At 36.5% G+C, this 23,585-nt stretch overlaps 1 protein-coding gene across 4 annotated transcripts in view; it reads left to right on the top strand.

Annotated features, from left to right (window-relative positions):
* The window catches only part of PPHLN1 (periphilin 1), a 68,023-nt gene that overhangs the window by 30,685 nt on the left and 13,753 nt on the right, over window positions 1–23,585 (top strand). For all 4 annotated transcript variants that reach the window (XM_027682245.1, XM_027682244.1, XM_027682243.1 and 1 more), the window contains exons 9-10: window positions 3,772–3,891; window positions 6,420–6,560. In XM_027682245.1, coding sequence (XP_027538046.1) covers window positions 3,772–3,891; window positions 6,420–6,560 — 261 coding nt within the window. The remainder of the gene's footprint in view (window positions 1–3,771; window positions 3,892–6,419; window positions 6,561–23,585) is intronic.

Below are 23,585 nucleotides of genomic sequence, written 5' to 3'. Positions count from 1 at the left end.
TAGGTTACACAAAATGAAACTTTGATGAAAGTCAGAAAACACGAATATTTATTGGGTATGCATCAGCTGCAGAAATGGAAGTACTTCTGTGACTGTTTATTGCTTTTCTCTTGAAGTCTCCAAATCTGCTTGTAATGTACTATCCTATGTCAGTGGAGTCTGTTTGGGATCAGCCTCTTGGCTGGATTACACTGACCGGTTAAGTTATGTAAGTGCTTCGCTTACATAGAAGTGGTGACAGAAAAAGTGTTGGCAAAAACAGGAACATCTCTAGAGCCAGAGTCTTACAATATACTAAGGCTTGAGAAATGACTTATATACTTTATATTAGAGATTAAAGGAGATGATTTTCAGTGCTCTAAGTTATAATTTAGCTTTGAAATACTTAAAAAGGTGTATGTTTCTCCAGCAATACTTCTTTTCACTGTAGTATCTATTTGCAAATCTGAAGAGGTATTCTCATCTATCTTATAATTAATTTTTTACATAGTCATGATTGTGAATTAATACGTATTGATGTTATCAGATCTTAGCCACCTGTTTAATTGACTACGGCATGAAATCGTTTGTGTTTTCCTTTAATAGTTGCGTGGACCATAAGCTTCAGAGGCTATGCCCAACATAGCTAGAGCAAAAGACAGATATAGGAGACAGGGAAGTCTTCTCAGCAAAGTGATAGGTTTTTACTGTTCTGTGTTATCCATGAGGTTAAAAAAAAAAAAACAAACAAACCCACCCCCAAAAAAGAGACTCCTGTTTTGAGGCAGGGAATGTGGGGAGGGGGAGCAGTTTGGGTTTTTTACAAGATGTACTAGGTTGTTCATTTCTTGCATGTTTGCAGCCTGCGTAGCTGCAGACATTTTCAACTGAGAAGTATGACCTGTTCTTTCCCTTCAGTTGTAGTGTACTTGGGGAAATACCATTACTTTATTACATAAAATTCACTCGGGATTTAATACATATTTATCGACATTCAACCTATAGAATTAAATTTAGTGAGATTAAATCAAACAGTTTTTTTGTCTGTATTCCACTAGATATTAGAGTAATTAGATTCTTTTTATAGCTTGTGGAAATACAGTAGATCGTGTGAGATTTTATTTATCTTCATTTCACGCAAAGCTGACTGTTGGTTATGAAGATACTGGTCTTTTTGTTAGTAATGGACAGAGCTATATTTGAGAAAAGGGAGAGATTCATAATAGAACCATAGGACAAGATTTTTTGGCAGCTAGGGAAAAGTCAGGGTAAAGATAAAAGTCAGACATCATCATCATGGCTAGGCTTCGCGAACGAAGATTTGGGAAAGGCTCTATCCACATTTGTTGCAAGCACGCTGGCGGCTAATAAGGCCAATACGAGATAGACATGTCTGATTGCAAAAGGCACAGCAGAAAGACTCCTTGGGTTGTATATTCTGCAAGGCACGAATCTTTCTGCGTTGTCTTTTCTCCTCAAGAGTGAACCTGCGTGCTTTCTCAAAGGCATCAGCAGCGTTATAGATGGTGTGTCCCCAGACCTCCCGATTGGAGGCCAGAGTAGACCAGTTATGGTGATCAATATGGCCAAGGCTGAGATGCTGTTTCAGGGAGTCCTTGTATCTTTTCTTCGGGGCTCCTCTCTTGCGGCAGCCGGTGGCAAGTTCACCATAGAGCAAGATCTTAGGGAGGCGGTGGTCCTTCATCCTGGAGACGTGCCCTGCCCAGCGCAGCTGTGTTCTCAGTAACATGGCCTCAATACTTGTGACTGCTGCTTGTTCAAGAACAGATGTATTGGTCACATAATCTGACCAGTGGATGTTTAGGATTGTACGGAGACAGCGTTGATGGAAGCGTTCTGGGAGTCGCAGGTGGTGGCGGTAGATGACCCATAATTCGGAACCATATAAAAGAGTAGACAGCACTATGGCTCTGTAAACACTGATCTTTGTACTTTTCTTCTAGTGTTTATTACGTCATACTCTTCTATGGAGCTTTCTGAAAGCACTATATGCCTTTGCTAACCTGTTGTCTATCTCCCCATCAATCTTACCATCCGAGGAGATGAGGCTGCCTAGGTAATTAAACTGCTGGACTGATTTGAGCTCTGATTCGCCAATGGTGATATGGGGATGATGGGGGACTTCCTGAGGTGCGGGTTGATAGAGAACTTCTGTCTTCTTTAAGCTGACTTCCAGCCCAAAGAGCTCAGCAGCCTCTGCAAAGCAGGATGTTAAACGCTGCAGAGATACTTCTGTGTGGGCAACAAGGGCGGCGTCATCAGCATAAAGCAGCTTCCGGACAAGATGATTTAAGGTCTTGGTGTGGGCCACAGGACAAGATTTTTTGGCAGCTAGGGAAAAGTCAGGGTAAAGATAAAAGTCAGACATACTGTGGGAAATAGGAACATTGGGGGAAAAAAACTTGGCAGCAAATAGTTTTTAGTTAGACTAGTGTAAGAATAATTGCATAGTTTGGAAAGGTGAGCTGGGCTAGCTGTTCTATGTTTTTTGTCCTATTCCTTGCTTTTAAGAGCCCTGTTCATACCCCTGCATATTGAACTTCATGACTTTGCTGGTTGTAATTCTGTAATTTGCAGTTATAGAAAACAAGGATTCCTGATGGAACATTGTGTTACGCTTCTCTTCTGGATGCAGATAAAGGTTGTGTATTTATGACACTGTATTCTGGAAGAGTTCTGTGAATTGTGTACTTATACCATACTAAAGCACAAAGACATGTTTGGATAGTGGTTTACTTGAGGTAACACAAAACGTCTGAAGACAAAGCAGTTTTGATACAGGTCACAGTATTTGCTTCCGCTGGCCATTTATGTAACCTAGAATGAACTAATGGTAAGAGGGGACGTTGTTTTTTTCATGTGGGGTTTTTTGTGTACCTGTTTGCTGAGATGAAACAGGTATTGAGTAGATATTGTTACAGCCCTTTCAGGAGTATCTTTTTCTTTAGATATCCATCTTAGTGTTGCAATTTTTAAAGCTAGAGTGGTATAGATTCTTGGGTGGATGCTTCTATACATACAGTTAATTCAAATTAAGTACCCACAATAGTGGTAACAAGATCTATAAAGCTAACTATTCCTAAACTGGTATTTGTTATTGTCTGTTTGCTGCTCTGATAGTAAAATAGTATTCTTAGAGAGAAATCAATTTTTAAATATTATTTATACAAGAATTTCCATATGAAAAGGTAGAATTAAAGGCCATAAAACCATGACTGACTCTGTTATAAATGATTAGCTTTACCCCCAGTAAAAAATAATTGCTTTTAATGGAACCAGCACTGATCACTCAAAGTATGTATAAAATACTTTTTGTCCCTAATTTGCTTAAGTTGTATACCCTACCTAGTATTTAATAGTTTAATTTAAATTTGTTACAAGCTTTTATGCCTGAAAATCTCATTGAATTATTACATCACTCCACACTTGTGTCTGACTTCCTTTAGCTTCCAGCTGGTCTCAGATAATTGTCCTGTTGTCTCTGACCTGTGAATTTACTAAAACTGATTCTGAAAGTGTGGTGGTTTCTTAGCAGTCTACTGAGCTTCATTGATTTATTTTTTTTCTCCTCTTCCTTTATTGCTTTATTATTTGCTCTTTCCCCACCTACTTTTCTTTAAAGAAATGCATCAGCAAATGAAATAATTTCAACTTTCTTATTTCCTATTTTAAAATGTTTTAGGGATCTGAATAACTCCTTAATTTAATTTTGAAGATGTTTTGCTGTAAGTGTATTTCATGTTAAATCTTGACTATAATGTTTTTGTACAGGCCTTGGAGAAGAGTAACAGACTATCAGAAAAGGAACTTGCAGAAGCTGCAAGCAAGTGGGCAGCTGAAAAGTCAGAGAAGGCTGAGGAAAGCAATTTACCTGAAATGACAGAGTATGATGTAAGATATGATTATTAATCCACTTGTTTTAAAATGTTACAGCGATAGCCTCTTGTTTTTCTGCACTCTTCTGAAAAGCACATTTTGTAACTTACTGCTGAATTTTTCTGCTTATGCTATGAAATATTTGTTGAAAGGGAGTGAGAGGGAGACTAAAGTCTTGGCATTTATTTATTTATTTTGAAAAAATAGACAAAGCCAGAGTACATTTTGTTAGTCTAATTTGAATTCATGTTGACCTACAACTGACACAATAAGGCTCCAGCTGTCCCAGGGATTCTCCAAGGAACTCTTGTAGCAGTGTAGGTCTGTATGCCTACTGAACTCCTTAAAATTACCAAGGGACTTCCAAGTCAAAACATGAGTGTACATGTAAAATATAAGACTTAGAAGAGAAACTCTGGTTTATTGAGTTCAGTTTCATGCCATGTCAGCCTACCATGTCATGTATTCTTTTTCAGAAAGTAGTTCTCCTCTATATTAAAAACTAAGCTCTCACCTTGATACTGCAGTGGGTAGATGTGTTGTTTTCCCCTGGAACCCTTATTTCATTAATAATTAATATTAATTATTTGCTAGTTTATTCCCATCTGTTCTTGCCCCTCCTTGTCTTCTACTGGTGGCTATATTTAAGTGTGATTATAGCCCTTCTCAGTCATTGTTTTGTTATGCTGCTTTTGGGTAGGATGTACTTTTTTGATTCGGTTATGTTAGTAGAAGATGTATTGTTTAAAACAACCCAAAAGTCATGTAATGTTAAATTATCTGTTTTAATTCTGTGGTAATTTGCTCTTTGACTTTCACTTGGCTTCAACTTTAGAGACACTCTTAAAGAACAAAATAGGACCTACTTTACAAAGTCATGTGTCTTAAACTTTACAATTAATGGGTTTGATATATATTTTTTAATTTGTTTGTAAATAATTTGAGGGAAAATGAAAGCATCTTGGGAAGCATCACATTTCTTTCTCTGTTTCACACTTGTGGAAGGTAAGGCTGTGTTAGAGAAATAAACTCACTGGATCCATATTTATCTGAACTTTTAAGTCTTTTCTGTTGATGTAATTGGAAAAAAAAAAGGGGAGGAAGTGTTAGAGTAAGGAAAAAGCAAGAACTGATCCAGGGATGAATGCCATATGGAGGAGAACATACGGATGGACATTTCTGAGAGGTTCAGGAGAGTAATAGTGGAGAGAAGTATCACTCCTGTTCTTGATGAGGGGAAGGTAATGCAAGGGAGGAAAGAAGAGTGGGCCATATGGAGAAGAGTTGTTTAAAGCTTCCTCTGTGCCTCAGAGAAAATTGCAGTGGCAAAAAGATTAAAAATAAAGAATCAAAATGAAGCAATTGCAGTTGATTATGGCACAGTCTAAGATGATTTATTGACTAATAAAGTGGGCTATAGGAATGCTAATGAAGGAGGTGAGGCATCTCATTCTGAGTTCTAGAAGAAAGGATACCTCTCACCTTGATTAGTAGGCTGTCATGTATGAATTGCAAGAGTTTTTAACTTCGTGCAGTTTATCTTACATAGTGCTTAACAGTTGAGCTTTGTGTTGCACTGAACTTTTTAGTAGCCTTTACTCGCTCTTAGGCATTTTGATATTTACTATGGTGACAAGGTTTGGATGCAATCTTAATGGTTTTTGTTGCTACTAAGATTTGAGCAGGTGCTCACAGGACCACGTAAGCTTTTGTCTTTCTTTTTCTATCTAATGCTTTTCTCTTTCATGTTGGTTAAGTCTTAAGATTCTTCACCTCTATTTTTGGATAATAGAAAGTAGTTTTATTCGTCTTCTTCAATTCTCAAATCCTATTTTTTAAAAAATATTTTACTACTCTACAAATCTGTTCCATAATATCAGATTTAAATAATGTTGTAAAAGCAAATTACTGCATCTTCTATACAAACTCCTTGGAGTTGGAGTCTCTTTTCTTTGGTATAGGGCTACTGTCTTAATTTCTGTTTTAGAGGGAATTTTATACAATTTCAGTACTTCAGTGTAATTTTTCATGTTGTTAGAAATCCTCTAATCACGTTTGCTTTTACTATATGGTAGGTATCACTTTTCCTTTAATATTAGACCTCTGATCCTGAATGCTGCAAGAGTTCTTTCTGACAGCATTTTTATTTTGTTGATGCCTATTTACCTTTGATTTTGTTACTTTTATCCTTTCCCAGAAAATTAATCAGACTTTCATTGTGGATTTTTCTTGCTAGCTGGTGTTACAAATATTACATATACAAATCTTTTCTCAGTGGATGGGCAGGTAAAGATTATCTGAAATCATTGCCTTTACACCGTTAAGACTGAGTCACAGGGGTTTTTATGATGTCATGTTTTCTACATGTTTAAAATCTCTATTTCTGTATCTGTTAAGATTGTAGCAATAATACTTCACTAAAAGTCTTGATGAGCAAACTCCATATCAACCTGATGACTGCATTTGGGATTTTATTTTTTTTCCTCACACTGAGGTTTTTATTTTACTCTCAAAGCTGAATTTATTGTTTGTGGTTTTTTTAGGCTGGATCTTCAGCTCCATTATATGTCGAACAAGCAGGGGAAACAGAAGCAAATATAACAGATAGTACAGAATTATATGAGGATGGCCAGCTTCTTGGTCGCTCAAAAGCAATTGCATCTAAGACAAAGGAGATTGAACAGGTGAGTCCTTTTGGCATTTTGTCACTAATACAGTAATGGCTTGCTCTGCTAGAATTATCCTGATTTATTTTTTCCTCCTTCTTGGAGTATAATATGAATGTAATTTGATTTCTTGAGATGATGTGATGATAACATCTCTGACTATTTAATTCTGAAGAACCATGACATTTATCTGCACATGGAAATTAGTGGTAGTTTTCTATGACTTACATACAGCAACTGCTGTTTTTCAAGCTAAGATAATGACTGCTTCTTTGAAGAATTGTTTTAAAATCCAATATAATACAAATAATTTCAAATGTAATTAAAAAGTAAGGCTTTATGTGAGATCTAATAATCAAAAAATCAATTTTGCAGTGTAATTTCCTTCACTTAAATGTATGCAGTTTGGGATTGAACACCAGAAGCTGCCTGTTATTGTTTTGTGTGTTTGTATTTGTTTAGCTGGGTTTATTTTTGTTGTTGTGATTGGGGGGATGCTTTTGGGGTTTTGTGTTTGTTTTGGTTTTTTTTAAATCAGCTTTGAATCTCAGTGCCTTTGTCATTCTCTGAGTATTAAGAACTATCAAATTTTGCTTTGACTACAGACAGATGAGAGAGGGTTACTGTATTCAAAATTTGTATTTTTTTCTCTTTTGTGTTGAGTACTGGGGATTGATTTAATACAAAACAAGATTTCTATTACTCTTGTAACAGAGTTTTTGAGGTAGTTCAATGAAAGTTTATTCATGTATTAGTCTTTATTATGTCACCTCAAAGTAAGGAAATTATGTACAATGACCTTCAATTTCATTTGTCATAAACAATTGAAAGTGGTTTGTTTCTGTTTTTTGTTATTTTAAATGCAGAGTTTGGAGATTTTTCTGACTTGATCTTTCTGATATAAATGCAACTATGTCCAACTCTGTAAATTGCATTTAAAGTTTATCATTTGGGTGAGAGAAAGAAATTACTTTCTTCAAACTTGCTGTAATTTACAATGTTTTCAGTGTATACCTGGGATGGGTGAAATAGAAATACAAATCAGTTTTCCCCCTCTTGTTTATCTCATAATAACATCTTCAAGAAAATAGGTTTCATGTCTTGTTTGGGATAAGCTCATTCTAGGTCTTCATTTTTCATCTTAATTCTAGTGGCCTTTGTTCTGTTGCCTGTGAGCCCATTTCCTGTGCTGTAACACTGTTCTTTTTTATTTACACTTGAAAAATCGGTTTCTACTCAATTGTTTTTGCATTTGGGGTTTTTTCCTCTTTTAATAGTGACTTTGCATAATCATGTTCCTAGTGATCATGGCTTTCCACATGTGCTGGGCCTGGCTGGGATGGAGTTAACCAGAGTATGCTGTCAATGCAGCTGGTTTATCCCTGTGCATCAAATCACAGGCTCGTACATGGCCTAAATCAACTACTACCAAATGCATAAACTTATGTCTATTTAAAAAATGATGAACTGAAAAAAATATAAAGACTAGGAGCAGATTTTTTAAAAAATAGCAGCTGTGATTATTTAGGCTGATACTGGTGAATCTGTGGATTGGTTTAATTCCCCTAGGTCCTAAAGACAGGGTTATAAGGATGAAAACAGATGAAAATTTGGACATGAAACTCTAAGGTTGTTTTCAATATGATCTAATGCTATTGTACTTGGTAGAGTTTGCACTTAATTCTAAGGAAATCTAGGTTATGATCCGTGAAATGGAATACTTTTAGAAAGTTGGCTCAGAAAAGTCTGAGGAATAATTAAAGATTTGGATTTTGCAGAACCAGTTTCTCCTGTTGTTGATTTGAATATCGAAGCTGTCAGCTTCTGCAGAATTTAAATAAGATTTTAGAATGATGCTAGAAGTACCTTCAATACATCTTAACTGAAGGAGATGCTTATTTTCTTATAAAATGAGGTACTGTGAATTTGTTAAGAGTTAGATAGGATATTTATTTAATCATTGAAACTCAAGACTGGAGAATTATCTGTATATTTTCCAAATAAATATTTAAAAGGAGATTCTGCTTCAGCAATTAAATTTTCTGAATTTTTTTTATTGTTGTAGTAGACCTAATGGTTTTCATAATCATCATTCATAGCATAATGAATCATCATAATGAAATACTGTGAATCTTCCTACTGTATATTGAAGCAGTCTCTCTGTACAAACTTGTACGCTATTCTGTTGACTTTGAGTTCTCAGCATCCAAAAGTAAATTTAATTTAGTTCTGTGTGGCTTGAGTTCTTCCTTTGACAAGTAATGAGAGAGGGAACAAAAACTGGAATGCAAGGTAAATTTGCAGTGCTGTTGTGAACTGCTTACTAAAGGTTCTTTGGATGAATTTCTCAATATAATTTATACTGATTTTACTACTTTTTAACTGAAAGTGTGTTTCTGTTTTTCACAGAGTAAAATTAGTCCTTATCATACAAATTTAATACTATCGCTATTCATGCTGTATTGTTTATACAGATGTAACATTTAAATCTTTAAAGTGAACTGTAAACTACAATACACTTTAGGAAGAGTGACCTGATAATAAAATATGTAATAGATTTATAAGAAAGTTTTTTCATTATTTGTTTCTGATTATTTGTCTTGAAGACTCAAGTAATAGCAGAAAAAAATTTTTGCTCCATGGACTTCTTTTCAGTTAAATTTCATTCAGGTGTTTAAAATAGTTTCTGAATAACTAGTTTTAGTTATTATTTCTGGAATGTAATTTTGTGGAAGAATTACTAAAATAAATTATTTATTGCAAAGAATTATGCTGCACAAGTGGTGAAGCTGTAATCCCTCTGCAAAGCAAGATTTCCAAAAGGTTGTTTTTCAGTATACACTGGACAGCTATTAAGGTATTTAAAATAAGTGATGAAGTCAGACAGGGCTTGTGCCACTGGGTATGTGTCAAAGAATTGGTGAGGGTCCAGCTAGTGCTTGAGGAAGTGAGGCTTGATTAGAAGGCTTGACCCATTGGATCTCTTCTACTTCTGTCTCCCAAGTTGTTCTACTTTCTCTTGGAGCACCAAGTCTAGTGATGTTTGCTTTTCCATTCATATTTATTCTTAACCTGATTGCCAGGTATTTTTGCTGTTCCAAACTTCTGATAAAGCCCTCTTTGCTTTGTCCTCTCCACCTGTCTCCAAAGCTCCAACCAGGAAAAAGAGCAAAATTTTCCAAATATGTACTTTTACTTCATAATATGGTACTGTTTCAGGCAAATGCAGAGGCAGAAAACTGTGCTGACAGAACATGCAGTGTCGCAATGAGCAAATTCATTGCTGTACAGGAGAGAAACAGGCAGCCTGATGCCCTGAAGGGGAGGGGTGGCAGCTTGTGATATAATCTGTTATTTCTCTTAATAAAAGCAAACAAAAATAAATCCCTTGAGCAATTAAATGAAATAATCATGCAGGTGTTCTGTTTAAATAAGTGCTTTTCTGTATCTTGTGTATCACTCATATCACTCTTTTGCAAAGTTCCCTTTGCCTTTCCTCTAAGCTACAATAACAGAACCTCCAGATTCAGAATTTTAAAGGAAATGTGATTGTAAATGATCACTCGACTCATCAAGAAAATATTTGTATATTATTTATTTGACGGGGGACTTATTGCAAGCATTGATGTAAAATCATGCCATTTGAAGAAAAACGAAGTTTTGTGTGCTGATGATAACAGGGGAAAAAGTGTCAGACCAAGTGCTAGTTGCTGTTTGCTATATAGTGACTATCTTTTAAGAGTCTGCAGTTGCTTTGCAAATATTAACTGAAGCTGACATAAAGAGAGGAGACTAGAAGTTTCATGGATAAAGGCTTGGAAAAATCCAGACACTTTTAACAGAGCCAAGAATTATCTCTCTCAAACTAGAAAAACTCCAAAGTTTATATTTGATTTGAAGTGTGCCAATGTTACTTGGAAAGGAAGAGCATAGCTGAAGATACACAGGTGCTTGACAACATTTCTGAACTGGGACTGTAGATCCTGGACATTTCTGATCTCATCTTTGAAAGAACAGGCATAGTGACAGTATCATGGAAACATCCAGCTTGGATGGGATCTCACCTGAGCCAGTCTCCTCTTGAAACAGGGCCTTAGATCAGGTTGTTCAGGGCTTTGTCAAATTGAGTCCTGCATATTTCCAATGAAGGAGATTCTGCTGTTTCTCTGGACAGCCTATTTCAGTGTTTCGCTGCTCTGTCTCTTGAACTCAGCTGCCATCACAGTCCAGAACATGCTTTCTTTCCAACGAGGACACAGTTTCTGCTCACTGCTTCTATTGACACCTTCCTGTACCCATTCTTGAACTGCAGAATCCTAGCTCCTTGCTGTGGTCCCCTGCTTTTAGGACCTGCTGCACTGGGAGTGGGCTCAGCTGCTCTCAGGGAAGGGTTGATTTCCTAGAATCCTCTGGCTCTGCCACTTTGTGGTTGAAAGAACAGAATTTTTCCTGTCATTTTTGCACAGTGGGTACTGGGAAAACTGTTCCCTTCCATCCAGGTGCATAGTCTTTTCAATCTTTGTGCCTCTTTGCACTGAATGAAAATTCTGCAGCATTAATATGTGTCTCATATTTTAATATATTCCATTAAGTAGGGTCTAGATCTATGATGTGTTCTTTAATGTTCGGTTTGTAATAAGAGGCTTTGGAGAGTTTTTAAAAAATAAAATAGGGAAGTAATTAGCTTTCTCAGTTGAGGTGTTTTTTGATTGTTTGGGTTTTTTTGAAGCTAGGTGTTTCCTTAGACCTTTGAACATGGCTTTCCCTCTTTGCTCTACATTTATAATTTTGAAATAAGGTGTTACCTGTTGTCTGAGTATTTGTCTGAGCATAGTGAGGTAGAACCCCATTGAAGAGATGCTTAAAAGATTGGTCTGGGTACATGAAAACAGTGTAGCAGAAAAGCTTGCATTGTCACGTCAAGATCAATGAATGTCTATAGTTTGCTAATGCAACCATTTCATGCACTTTTTAAATACTTTTGCATTTAATAACATGCAGTATGCATTAAAGTATTGTTTTGGAGTTGTTTAGTTTCTGTTTTTATATAGTTAAGGATCAGCTTATGCTTTCAGTATGTAATGTGCTGAAGTGTGGTATTTTTTTGGAAGTGATGACAAATATGTCCCTGGTGTTAAATTCACAATTGGAGCTATTCAGCATCAGTGTTACACAAAAGGCTATCTCTTTGTTCTTCTTTTATGAGCAGGAGTAGCAGGGATTCTTAAAATGTCTTATCTTGTCTAGACATCAAGTCTGCAATACTGTGTTAATTAGTCCATTATTATGTGTCCAGTTTCTTACACATTGCATATGTGAGTGACATCGGTTACCTCTGGAAAAGTGTTATTTTCTGAAGACAGATATTACCAAGTGACAATTTTACCAAGCACCTTCCTTGATTTTGGCAGAAATTAAACCTCTGAGTCTCTGAATGAGATTTGACACTCAGAACTTCAATTTGGCTGTTACCACAGAGTTCTGGCATCTAACAAGGAAGCACAGGAATTAATACATTCATGAATGCTTTTTTCTGTTAAGGGAATTAGTCTGACTGTATGCTTCCAGTTCACTAATGTCTTTAAATGTTCAGCAGAATAATATTTTAAAATGTTCAAAACATTTGGATTAATTGCTTCTTTACTTGAATTTCTAAATGAATATTGCTTGTTAACAGCCTTCTTGCTGAAAGATGGTGAAAATAAGAGGTTTTTCTAAAGCTTGCATTTGAAACTTCATAGCTGCAATGCATAGAAAGAAGGAAAAATAGGTGCGACTGGGTCCACAGGCTGCCCATATTCTGTTTCCAGATCTGCTAACTCCTTTTTTTTAAGTAAATTGCTTAAATCTCTGGCCTAGAAGTTACAGTTAAGTAAGAAAAACAGGTTTTAGCAATTATAGTGTGTGTAGTTTCAGAAGAACTGTTTCTTATTCCCCTTCTGTGTCATATTTCTTATTCTGGTAAAATCTATATAGCAATAGCTGAATTGTCTTTGTGTGTATTTAACACAATTAATGGTACTGTTCTCTGGAGGTGCTGCTCAGAGCGAAGACTGACCAGTCACAAAGCAATACTTCACGTTGCAAGGACTTAGTTAAGAAAGCTTTGGTTCTAATATCAGAACATAAAAAGATTATTACAGGCATTTCTTTTGTAATAAAATAGTTACAATTTCTGTAATGTATGGGAGTATACTGTATGCTTTCCTCCCTGCCCCCAACCCCCCCAGTGTCCATTGCTAGTTTTCTTTTGCTTCAACCAGTCTAAAGATGAAAGAGAGTGTAAATATGAAGTAGCTTCTGCATCTTGGCTAGGAATAAGCTAATGGTAAATATATCAGAAAAGTTTTATAAGGCTTGGATATGATAGATTAAGCACCTAAGTTTTACCAGTTGTAGTAAAATAAATAAATTACTAATTGGAGTAATTGGAATCCAGGAAAAAATTAAAGAGGCTTTCAAAGCTGGCCTTGGGTGCACCTTTTCTTTTGACTTTAGCTGAGCCAGGGAAACAGGTTACCGTTTCCTCAGATTAGCTTGTTGGTCTGCTTGTGCTGCTGCTCATTTCAGGCAAAATTATCTAGGTTAGAACAAAATCCCCCAATTAAAATATAAGTTAAGAAGTAGGTGAGTTAAGTGAAGCTGAAGGAACTGGAACAGTGGCTAAAAAACACATTAAAGGATTGTTTCTGATTGTGGATGAGGTCAGGCATGCTTTGTTTCTGACAGGAATAGACCAGACAAGAGTAACAGGCCAGATGAGAGTAAAGATGGGGAGGCTGTAGATTTTCATTCCCTCCTCGCTTTTCTGTTGTCCTTCAAACCTTGTGTACTTAATACACAGTGGCAAGGCCTTAATGATGGAATCATCATCATCAGTCTAATTTGGTTGGTAGCATAGTATGTATCATGCCTCCTCTGAGCTTATTTTATTTTATTTAAATGTAAGTTCTAATTAAGAGAGTTAATTTATTTTTTCATAATCAAGAAAACATTTGTCTCAGGTTTTGGTATTTTGCCTTAGGCTTCTCAGAAAAATTGATGACAATCCCTTTACTTAATTATGTCATCTCCCTATGATCTTGTTTCATCCTTTTGTGGTTTATTAGTTTCCTTGTATCAGTATCCCTCTCTTTATATATAAAAGGCAAATAATTTATTTCTTTTTACACATTCTTAGACACTTTCTCTTCGGTAATAATTCTGACTTGCTGATTTTTCTACGATCTTTTAATATTTACTCTAGACTTCCTTTTTATCACTGCAAAATCAAATCAGTTACATTGCTGAGTTTATTTGATCTCTGTAGTTCACACTTGCCTTAATTCTTTTTTTTATGTTGGGATCTTTCAGTGTTATAAATATGAGCTGTTTGTTAGCAATTTGTGTTTTCATGTTTATGAAACTGCAAGATGGAGCACATAAAAGCTTTTGGTCACTATCTTCATAGTATCTTTTATTCTTCTTACAAATACGTTTATTTAAAGCAAGGTACTTGTAAAAGTATGTGAAAACTTTAGCTACTTTCCTTTTCTTGTGTTTAAGTCACAATGCTTTAGAAGTGGTAGTCCTTCACTTTAAAGTTTTTCAGCTGTGTTCTATTCCTTTTCCATGGACATTAATGGGGTATTTGGTATGCACTGCTGTGTTCTTAATCACAAACTGCTGCATATGCAAAATTAGTGCAACTCATTCATTTTACTTCAGCACCTGAAGGTATGATTTAATAAGGAAATACATTACCACATTTCAGCTTTTTGCCAGCAGCTTTTTTCATTGGAAAACTGATAGAAAGTGTTATTTAATATGCAACACTCTCAGGGAAATACTTTTAAGAGAACTTAATATCAGAAATGTATGCATTTATCCGGTAACAGCAGGGTATTTCTTAGAGAGGTTGGAATTAGATGTAATTCACCTTTAGCTTTCTATCACTAACTATCTATTGAAGATCTTATGTTTTTTAGTGTAAACAGTTTTAGGCCTGTGCTGATCACATTATTTTGGAGTTGGTGAATGCTGAACCCATTGACAGATGTAGAGTTTTTGATGTAGAAGCACTACATTATGTGATCATGCACTACTGCAGATTGCAAGATCTCACAAAGAACTGTTTGCTTACACACAGTCTTAAGGGGGATTGTTTACAGGTGTTACAATGTGGTCGCAAATCTCTGTAAGACTTAAATGAGAGAGGGTTAGTAGTTAGGTACTTGATAAAATTGCTGGGCTAAGTTGAAATGAAAGAAGGTTGTTCAACTCTGAAAGACAAGATCCAGTTCTTGGTCAGATAAAGTGAAAGTTTAAGGAGATATTAATTAAATAGCATTTTTTCAGTCAACAGCTAGCAGTGACTGCTTGATTTAAGATTTCTGGTTCTGTCGTGAGAAACCAGAAGAACATAAAAACAGGATGAAAGAAGACTTGGAAACTATAATACTGAGTAGGCTGGAAAGAAAAAAGATTAGTTTTAGGAGGTGGTGAGTGCAAACAGGATTGGAAAAGGTGTTAGGAAGAGAAGAAACTCACTAAAAATGTGTGGGCATTGTTATATAATTAGGAACTAATTATGAGAAATTGCTTACTGAAAAAACTGTCAGAAGCTGAGATGCTTGGAAGGATAAGCTGAACTGACACTGGCGAACCTCCTGAGAATGCTGAAGGATGAAACCAGAAATGATGAATAGTCTGAGCCTTGATAAAGGCAGTAATTTCTGTAGGAGCGAGTGTTATTGGTTTTGTGGTGTGTTGCATTTTTTGTTGGGGGGGTGTTGTTGTGTTTTTGTTTGTTTGGGGTTTTGTTGTGTTTTTGGGGGTTTTGGTGGTGTTGGTGGAGTTTTGTTGTTGTTGCTTTTGATAACTTGGATTTAATTCAGAGGATAGACAAAGCTTCCTCTTCAATTTTGTCTCCAGCTTATTCTTGCTTTAGTAGAAGGGCATTGGTGGATTTAAGAAGTTGGTTAGCAGTGGTGTTTGATTTTATTTTTTGACTGTTTTAAGATTAAAGATCAAATTCTCTTTTAGTTGACTCAAGGCACTGATGATCAAAGTTTTAAGTATTTTTTGTTCTTATAACATAATGTCTCTTCAGCATTGTTACTAGGGAAACGTGCTGCTTCTTGGATTGAAACGGAATGAGAATAGGATCACTCCCATAAACCTAGTAATTAGATCCAGAGATCTAAATTCCCTTAGAAATAGCCCAAGCTCCAAGAACTGCTGTCTAACATCTGTACCTCCCCCCTCCCCACTGATTTCACATCATCTCTATCAGTATTCCCAATACAGTCCGAGCATTGATCTTCTGAAAGACTTAGAGAGGAAACAGGAGTCCAAGTGGGGCTTAAAATAAGATGTATGTAGAGCAAACGGAGGACAGTGTCATAAAGGAAAGGTTTCGTAAAACCATGTGATGATGGGAAATGCAGTAACTGAGCGAACATACAAAAAGCGCTGCAAGTGGTAAATGAAATGTGGTGACAGGAAGGACTTGATGTTTGGCATGGAAACTGGTATCCATTTCTCCTGCACTGACAAGAGCTTTCAGGCCTCAGGAGGTTGAACTAGACAGCGGCAGAGTAGTGTCACTCTACTTGTAGGGAGGGAAGATTTGCAGAAGTGTGAATCTACAGTTTTATGGATTTTTGTGTCTTTTACAGACTGTGGTGCTTATCTTTACATAACAGAAACTTGGTTTGTAGATGACAGTTTTCCTGGTGAATATAGTTTAATCCTGTGATCCATTTGTAATCTGATTTATATACAACACTGATTCATGTGTAAATATAGGGTCATCTGTGACCAAAGACATTTGGGTGACAGGTTGTATTTGTCACCTGGTTCTTAAGTTTATATGTTATATCTCACTGCCTGATGTCTTCTTTCTTTTGGCAGTTGTTTCACTGAGTGGGTTAAACTCAGTATGTTCTAAAGATGGATAGACTACACCCTTTTGCAATAGCTTGTTCTTTTCTGTGAATATTGGTGGATTATTTAAAATTAGCTACAATTTACAGAAGACTGTTACATAGTTTTTTGTTCAAATTATTTTGAGTACATTTAATATTTATATAGGTTTTTATCTTAAAACCTTGGCGTACAAAGTATTCATTTTCTCTGACCTTGAAATACAGGGTAATCTTATAGTTTCAAAAGGCATCAGAATTGGGAACTTTCCTAAATGATATGGGGGAAAAAATCTATTTTAGCATAAGTTGTTTATGCATGTGCTTTTTCTGTAAGTTAAGACTGTGAAAACATTAGATTTTTATCTTGGGGTATAAATGACTAATGCACATCATCATTTATTGCTGACCCACAAGGATCACTTTTCCTGTTTTGTTTGACTCTTGTTTGCATTGATGTTGCAGCTTTTGGGTCCTCAGTGATTGGATGTACATTAGTGCGTCACAAGGGCACGCTTCACAAAACATGGCAGAAAAAAAAGGGCCAAGACTCCACACAGGAGAAAGGTTACAGTGTGCCAGTTTTCCTTGGTATTTTGACTTGCAAAGGCTGAGTGTCAGCCTAACTTGAAACAAACACAGAAGGTGAATACTGACCAATCAAGTGGGTCATGTTGTTCATGGTTCTTTAGCTTTTCACGCTTCTTGAGAAGGATTGTTCATACATTAATTTTTTAAACTACTGAACTTCAAGTATTGTTCTCAATGACACTAATGACCTTTAATACATGTTTTTGATACTGTTTCTCCAATGTTTAATTCGCTTGGTAGCAGTCTTTCCCCTTCTCCTGACTGCAGATAGCTTAAATACTTAGTTTCATTACAACATGAAATGTTGTACTTATGTGGGTTCTGTGTGTGCTTACTTGACCATAATTACACCTCACAAGCAGTTCACCACCTCAGTATAGTAGATAATTTATATATTAACTTTTTTGGTCATGTGCTACCTAAAACAAAAATCTCCACATAAGCATTTTTAAACAGAAAATCATAAGTAGATTAGGATATGCTAACACAAGCTTCAACTGGAAATTTGCCCCTTTTATTATGTTTCTTTTTAAAACTTGGCTTTCTGGAGAAACTAGCTTATGCAGTTGCAGAGTATCTATGCTCTGAATCTTTCGACTCTGTTGTCAGATTGCAATTAAATTCAATTTAGGCATAAACCAAAACGATTAATTGTTACAAGCTTTATGAAAATAGGCAGTGACAGAAACTGCATGCATTCCAGTGGAGACCATCTTATGATTGCATCTCATTAGACACCCGAAAGTCTCCTTAAGCAAGCGCTGCTGTTTAAAAACAAACAAACAAACAAAACAACCAAAGACCAAAACCAGCTTTTACCATTGCACACTTCAGCTGCACATTACAAAGAGTTTGGTGCTACCATAGTTTAAGAAATTATGTTCCTGTACTGTTCCCTGTGCTGGCACAGTAGTCTTTGTGGGCCTGACCATGAATCAGGTCAAGAAAAAGAATGAAAAGTTTATAGATACTCCTTTACCCAGTTCTCTTATTCACAGTGTGGCTCCTTAAATGTACCTGCTGCTACAAGGGAGTACCCTCACTGTGTTGTATGTCGAGTCACTACCATCTTTGAACATTCACTATCTTGAAGGTACTGTTCAGACACACTTAGTATACTGCTTAGACACTGCTTAGTTATTTAATCATCAGGCAGAAATCTATAGAAAGCTCTAGTCTTTGGTGGTATTTGCAGAGTAACTGTTTATTTTTGCCAGGAAAGATAAAACTTTAAAAAATATTTCTGATCAATTTCTATCTAAAGCTGCCATAACCAGAACTCTCTTCTTCAAAACATCTCGCTATCTTCTAACTTTGATAACATTGGTTCTGCATATTTTCGAGAATTAACTCACTTGGAAGTACTAGTGCATCACTAGACACCCTCATAACAACCTCTTCCACGTGTCCTGTTGGAGCCAAACTTTGATTTAGTTGTGAACCAAACTGGTACCTGTTGGCTCCAGCCTTTAAGTTCTTGAGTAGATTTTGAGCAGAAAGAGCAGTCACAATAAACCAGTATTTTTGGTAGTCAGATAGCTTGGTTTTGTAAACTAAATGATCTCTTTTAAATCAAACTCTAATTGCTTGCAGTTCCTTAAAGTATTTTCACTTCAGGAAAATGAATACCAAGAGATTTTTGTTTTATTTATTGTCTCTCAGCTAGTGCAATGAAGAACTGGAAGTGTGCAATTATAGAGAAGTGTTCCCACATCAAGGCACAACTTGCTGTGAAGTAAAGCTGAAAGCCCTTTTGCATGTGTCTGTTACCTGCCACTGAACAGGGTAGTTGTGACAAGGACTCTGTTACAGTTTAAGATAAGGATGTCTCTGTTCATTTGGGGAGACCTGTGAGCTAGACGCAACCTCCTTGAAATGTGTAATTAGATGACTTCTGTTGGTGGTGCAGTCTCGCCTGTAGCTCTCCCAGCAAAGGGGATGGAGACTGTACCTTCACCAGTTCTTGGCAGTGGCACTGGTGGGCCCCTCCACACCCAACAAAAAAATTTTGTTTTTTCACACAACTGAAAGAGAGAAACCAATCTAGGAAGGTGAGTGTCAAGTTAGGACTCTTCCTGTCCAAGTTCTTTTATATGCCAAGAGGTGGACCATAACATAAGGAAGAGAGGAGGACTGAATATGTCCTTGGGAAAGCAGGGACAAAAGGATACGAGAGTTTCTGTGGAAGAGGCAGTGTAGAACTATGTGTAGCTGAGGAACGAGATAACCTCTGAATTGGAGGGTGGAGGAAATCTGGAAGGGATGAAAAGATTTGTGGTGACAGGAGAGAGGTAGGGTTAGTAACTGAGTGTGGGAAGCAATGAACCAGGGTGGGACTGGACTTGCAGTTGAAAAAAAAAAGATTTGTGCCAAGATCAAGAACTGCAGCCAAGAGGGTGGGGAAAGAATGAGATGGGGAACATGGGCGGAGATGGGAATTAATTCCACAGAAGCTCTAAAGCTCATGGGCAAATGCAGTGGAGTTTACTCCCTGGCTGGAGGGTGGAGACGCTACATCATGCAAGAAAACTTACTGCTATTTCTGGTGCCAGAAACAAGTGGGGAGCAGTCAGGTGCTTTCAGCTTGGTGTCTTCCCTTCTGGATGCCCTTGAGGTGTCTGCAGGAAGCTACAATTGTAAGGCAGGAAATGCAACGTTCCTTCATCGAGTACCTGAAATTGCCTACTAAAAAATTTGATGAACATGTCAGTCAGTGCTTTTGGTTCAGTTTACTGTATTTGTCATCAACTAGAAAAAAAATTTCTTAATTTAAAAATGAGTTTTTAATGAAATTAGTAATCTGTTTACCCTAGTGTAGGTCTAGCCATAACTCAAAAAAGCCCTGATTATTTTTTTTAATGCTTTTCATAGTTTTTGTCAGATTTATTCGTAGGCATAACTACAGCTTACTGTACAATTTTCTTTTTTCTTATGTTGATATGGAAGGAGGTTTTCTTGCAACTATGTTTTTGCTAAAATCAGAACCAAAGATAAGCAAGTAATTATATGGTCTCTCATGACCCAGATAAGTCACCAAGAAAACTGTGGTTTAGGAGTGTTCCTATTTTAAGCAGGATGGGCTTTTCGCTACTGAGAAAAGCATGTATCATTATAATGAGTTGGCTCTGGAGCCTTTTAATGTGTGTAGGTGTTACTCGTGTCACAGTAAGCAGCCAGCAGTGATCCCAAAGAAAAGTATCCTATCTACTGCTAAGGTTGTATTAAGTATTCTTGAAAAAACGTGTGCATATTGCTGAAGAGTTATATTAAGATATGCAGAGATCTCTTAGGGATAAAGTGCTGAGCTTGTTCTTGTCTGTTGTGGATCAACTAAGATTTTAAAAGAGGCAAGGTCACTTAGCATGTTACCTGAGCATGAATACTCAATGCCTGGTGTCGGGTAAGGTTTTATGTGTATAAGGAGACAAATTTTCATTGGTATGTTTGCACTTGATTTCACTATGTATCACTCAGCATGTATGTGTAATTAGTAAGTAGGTAGCTTTTTACTGTATTCCTTAAAGCTGCTGTATTATATATTATATTTAATCTCTGAAAAAACATGTGTGCATATGTACATAATATATACAGTGGACAGTGTTTTCATGGATGTTTCCATGCAACTAAGGAACATACCTTTTGTTTATGTTTTCCTGTTTGACAGAAATGCATAAAATGTAAATGCATATATCACAAAGTAATATAAAGATGCTCAGATAATTCAATTGATGTGAAATATTTTTCAATGAATTTTTGATTTTTCAGAGTGCTAGGTTGTATGAGAGCTTGAGTGAAGACTTGCCAAGGGAATGGGAAGGACTCGGATAAAATTGTGGCAGAAGTGCAGGTTGTCAGAGGTAGTAGTGGTTCCTTTGTCAGATATGTATTGGCCAATCACAGGGTCTTTGGGGCAGGAAGAGTGATTTGGCTTTGTCCACAGCGTAGTTTGCTGAGTGGTGGAGAACTAAGGAGAACAAAGAGAAGATGTGAACAAATGAAAAAGAGATTATTATTAAGTTGAGGTAATATGAAGTGAGTCAATGGATTATGTTACAACTAAGCAATAATTTTAGGATCAGGTTTTGGTGCATTGCAGCCAACAAACGGGAAGTGTTAGTTGTGTTCTCTTCATTAAGAGTGTGAGCTACTGACTTACCCTAGAGAAGGCAACTTTTCATTTTTTTAAAACAGTTAGTGTTATTATTCTACACAGTCCATGGTACTCTTAAATAAATATATAAATAAATGAAATAATCCTTTGTTTACTATATAAATGAATTCTTTGTGGATGCTGATCCTTGAAATAGAAAAATTCCTTACCTGCTGATTTGAAAATAGGAAGCTTGCAATGTTTATACCTTTATGAGATTTTAAAGAGCAGAAAGCCCATTTAAATTAAACGTAAATTTTTAATTTAAATAAGAAAATGTCATTAATTTTCATTATGGTTTTTTATTTAATTTGGCTTACTCTGTTCTAAATAATTAAATATTTTTTCCTGATTTAGTTTTGATTCTAGAGAGTGTAGTTCAGCCAGATCTTTATAAGCACAAACTGGATTTGGTGTTGTGGTTTTGTTTGGTTTTTTTCCCCAAAAAGTTCTGTAAGGCCGCACGAAGGGAGGAATGCCTTATTTTTCAGGACATGTTTGTGCGAATAAGCCCTGTCTACTCTGTATCTTTGAGAGCACATGGTAATCTTGTATGAAGTAAGGTTAAAAGGTAAATGGTATGGTATTGTTTCTTTTGGCTGTCGCATTAAAGTGTTTGACCTTTAGCAGCCTGTTTTTATCTTAGGCAGTAAACTGTTTAGTTCTGCTTATCAAAAGAGACTTCACTGCTCTCTTTCCATGCTGTTCTTATCCAAAACACACTTTATCAATCCAGCATCAGTAGACTTTATGAGCAGCAGCTATTATTCTGCCTAGAGATGCAGCATAAAAAGTTTATTTATGTTGTAACAGTACATTTTATTCAATAAATACTTTAATTTATATTTGTGTGGTTTCCAGCTTCATTATCTAGTTCAGATCTTCTTTTGTATTGCCTCCTTATTACTGTACTCTTTCCCTGGATTTTGGCTGTTTGATGTGAAATTACTTGGTTTGGTGTGTGCTGTAAAGTGAGTTATTTTAGACTGTTTGAACTATATCATTTGTATCTCTAAAAGTAAGATTAAAACGGAAAAGTATGTTTGCAGATATTAGCAGATTTTCTAGTTATTTGATGATGTCTTCAAATCATTGACAAGGTGGTGGTAATTTGAAATTTTATGAAGTGTTTAGTTAAAGGGTCAACTCCCCCATACCTTCAGTTGTCTGTGTGATTTGCCAAAGTGAAGTTCTATACGTTGGAATTTTGGCCAGAGGCAGAATTTGCTGTATCTCTGAATTGAATCTCAAAATTGGTCAATTCTGCTGGTGATACTCACCAAATCTTTAACCTGCAGGAAGCTGACAGTTTCAAGGCAGCCGCTGATTTGTTCTAGCTATGTATTTTTTTTTTCATTGACTTGTTAATTTACATGATGCTTTACTGTTGTTACTAGTAAACAAATACTGGCACCATAATGAGCCTCCCTGTTTTACAGTTAAATAAGATATTTCATGAAGTATATCCAAGAGGACTGAGTCCAGACTGCTAGTATCCTTGTATAAGAAATAGTGTGGCTGGCAGGCCCAGGGCACTGGTGAGGCCGCACCTCAAATCCTGTGGTCAGTTCTGGGCCTCTCACTGCAAGAAAGACACCGAGGTGCTACAGTGTGTCCAGTGAAAGGCAATGGAACTGGGGAAGGGTCTGGAGCACAAGTCTTATGAGGAGTGGCTGAGGGAGCTGGGGGTGTTTAGTCTGGAGAAAAGGAGGCTCAGGGGGACTTCATCAGTCTCTACAACTATCTGACAGAAAGTTGTAGCAAGGTGGGGGCGTCAACCTTTTCTTCCAAGTAACAAGTGACACGATAAGAGGCAGTGGCCTCAAGTTGCACCAGGGGAGGTTTGGATTTGATATTAGGAAAAATTTCTTCACTGAAACAGTTGTCAAACATTGGAGCAGACTGCCCAGCGTAGTGGTGGAGTCACTATCCATGGTGGTATTCAAAAGATGTGTAGATGTGGCATTTAGGGACATGGTTTAGTGGTGGACTTGGCAGTGTTATGTTTACAGTTGGACTCAGAGGTATTAGAGATCAACCTTAATGATTCTGTGATTCTGAGTTTTGTTGTTTGAGTACTAGAAATATCTCTGTTGTTCTTTGATTTAGTGGATTTGTTACATCATGCTGTTACCGCAATTTATAGGTGTCACAGATCACAGAAAGCTGCTGTAAGCTATCTGAAGAATACAGAGCTAAAGCTCTCAAAAACTGTCTCAGGGAAAAAACCCAACACAGAACAGTATTTGATGATCCTGGTTTTTTTCTTATGGTCATAAAACTTCTTATAAGGACTGACTGAAGCCAGACTTGAAAAGAATCAAAGCTTTTCAGTGGATGCCAGAATCTGGAGACAAGCAAACACTTCAAAAAGTCCTGAGTGTGTTCACATATCTT

This window comes from Neopelma chrysocephalum, unplaced genomic scaffold, assembly GCF_003984885.1.
Source record: "Neopelma chrysocephalum unplaced genomic scaffold, ASM398488v2 Primary Assembly neopelma1_62, whole genome shotgun sequence".
NCBI lineage: Eukaryota > Metazoa > Chordata > Aves > Passeriformes > Pipridae > Neopelma > Neopelma chrysocephalum.
This window is presented reverse-complemented; position numbering and strand designations above follow the sequence as displayed.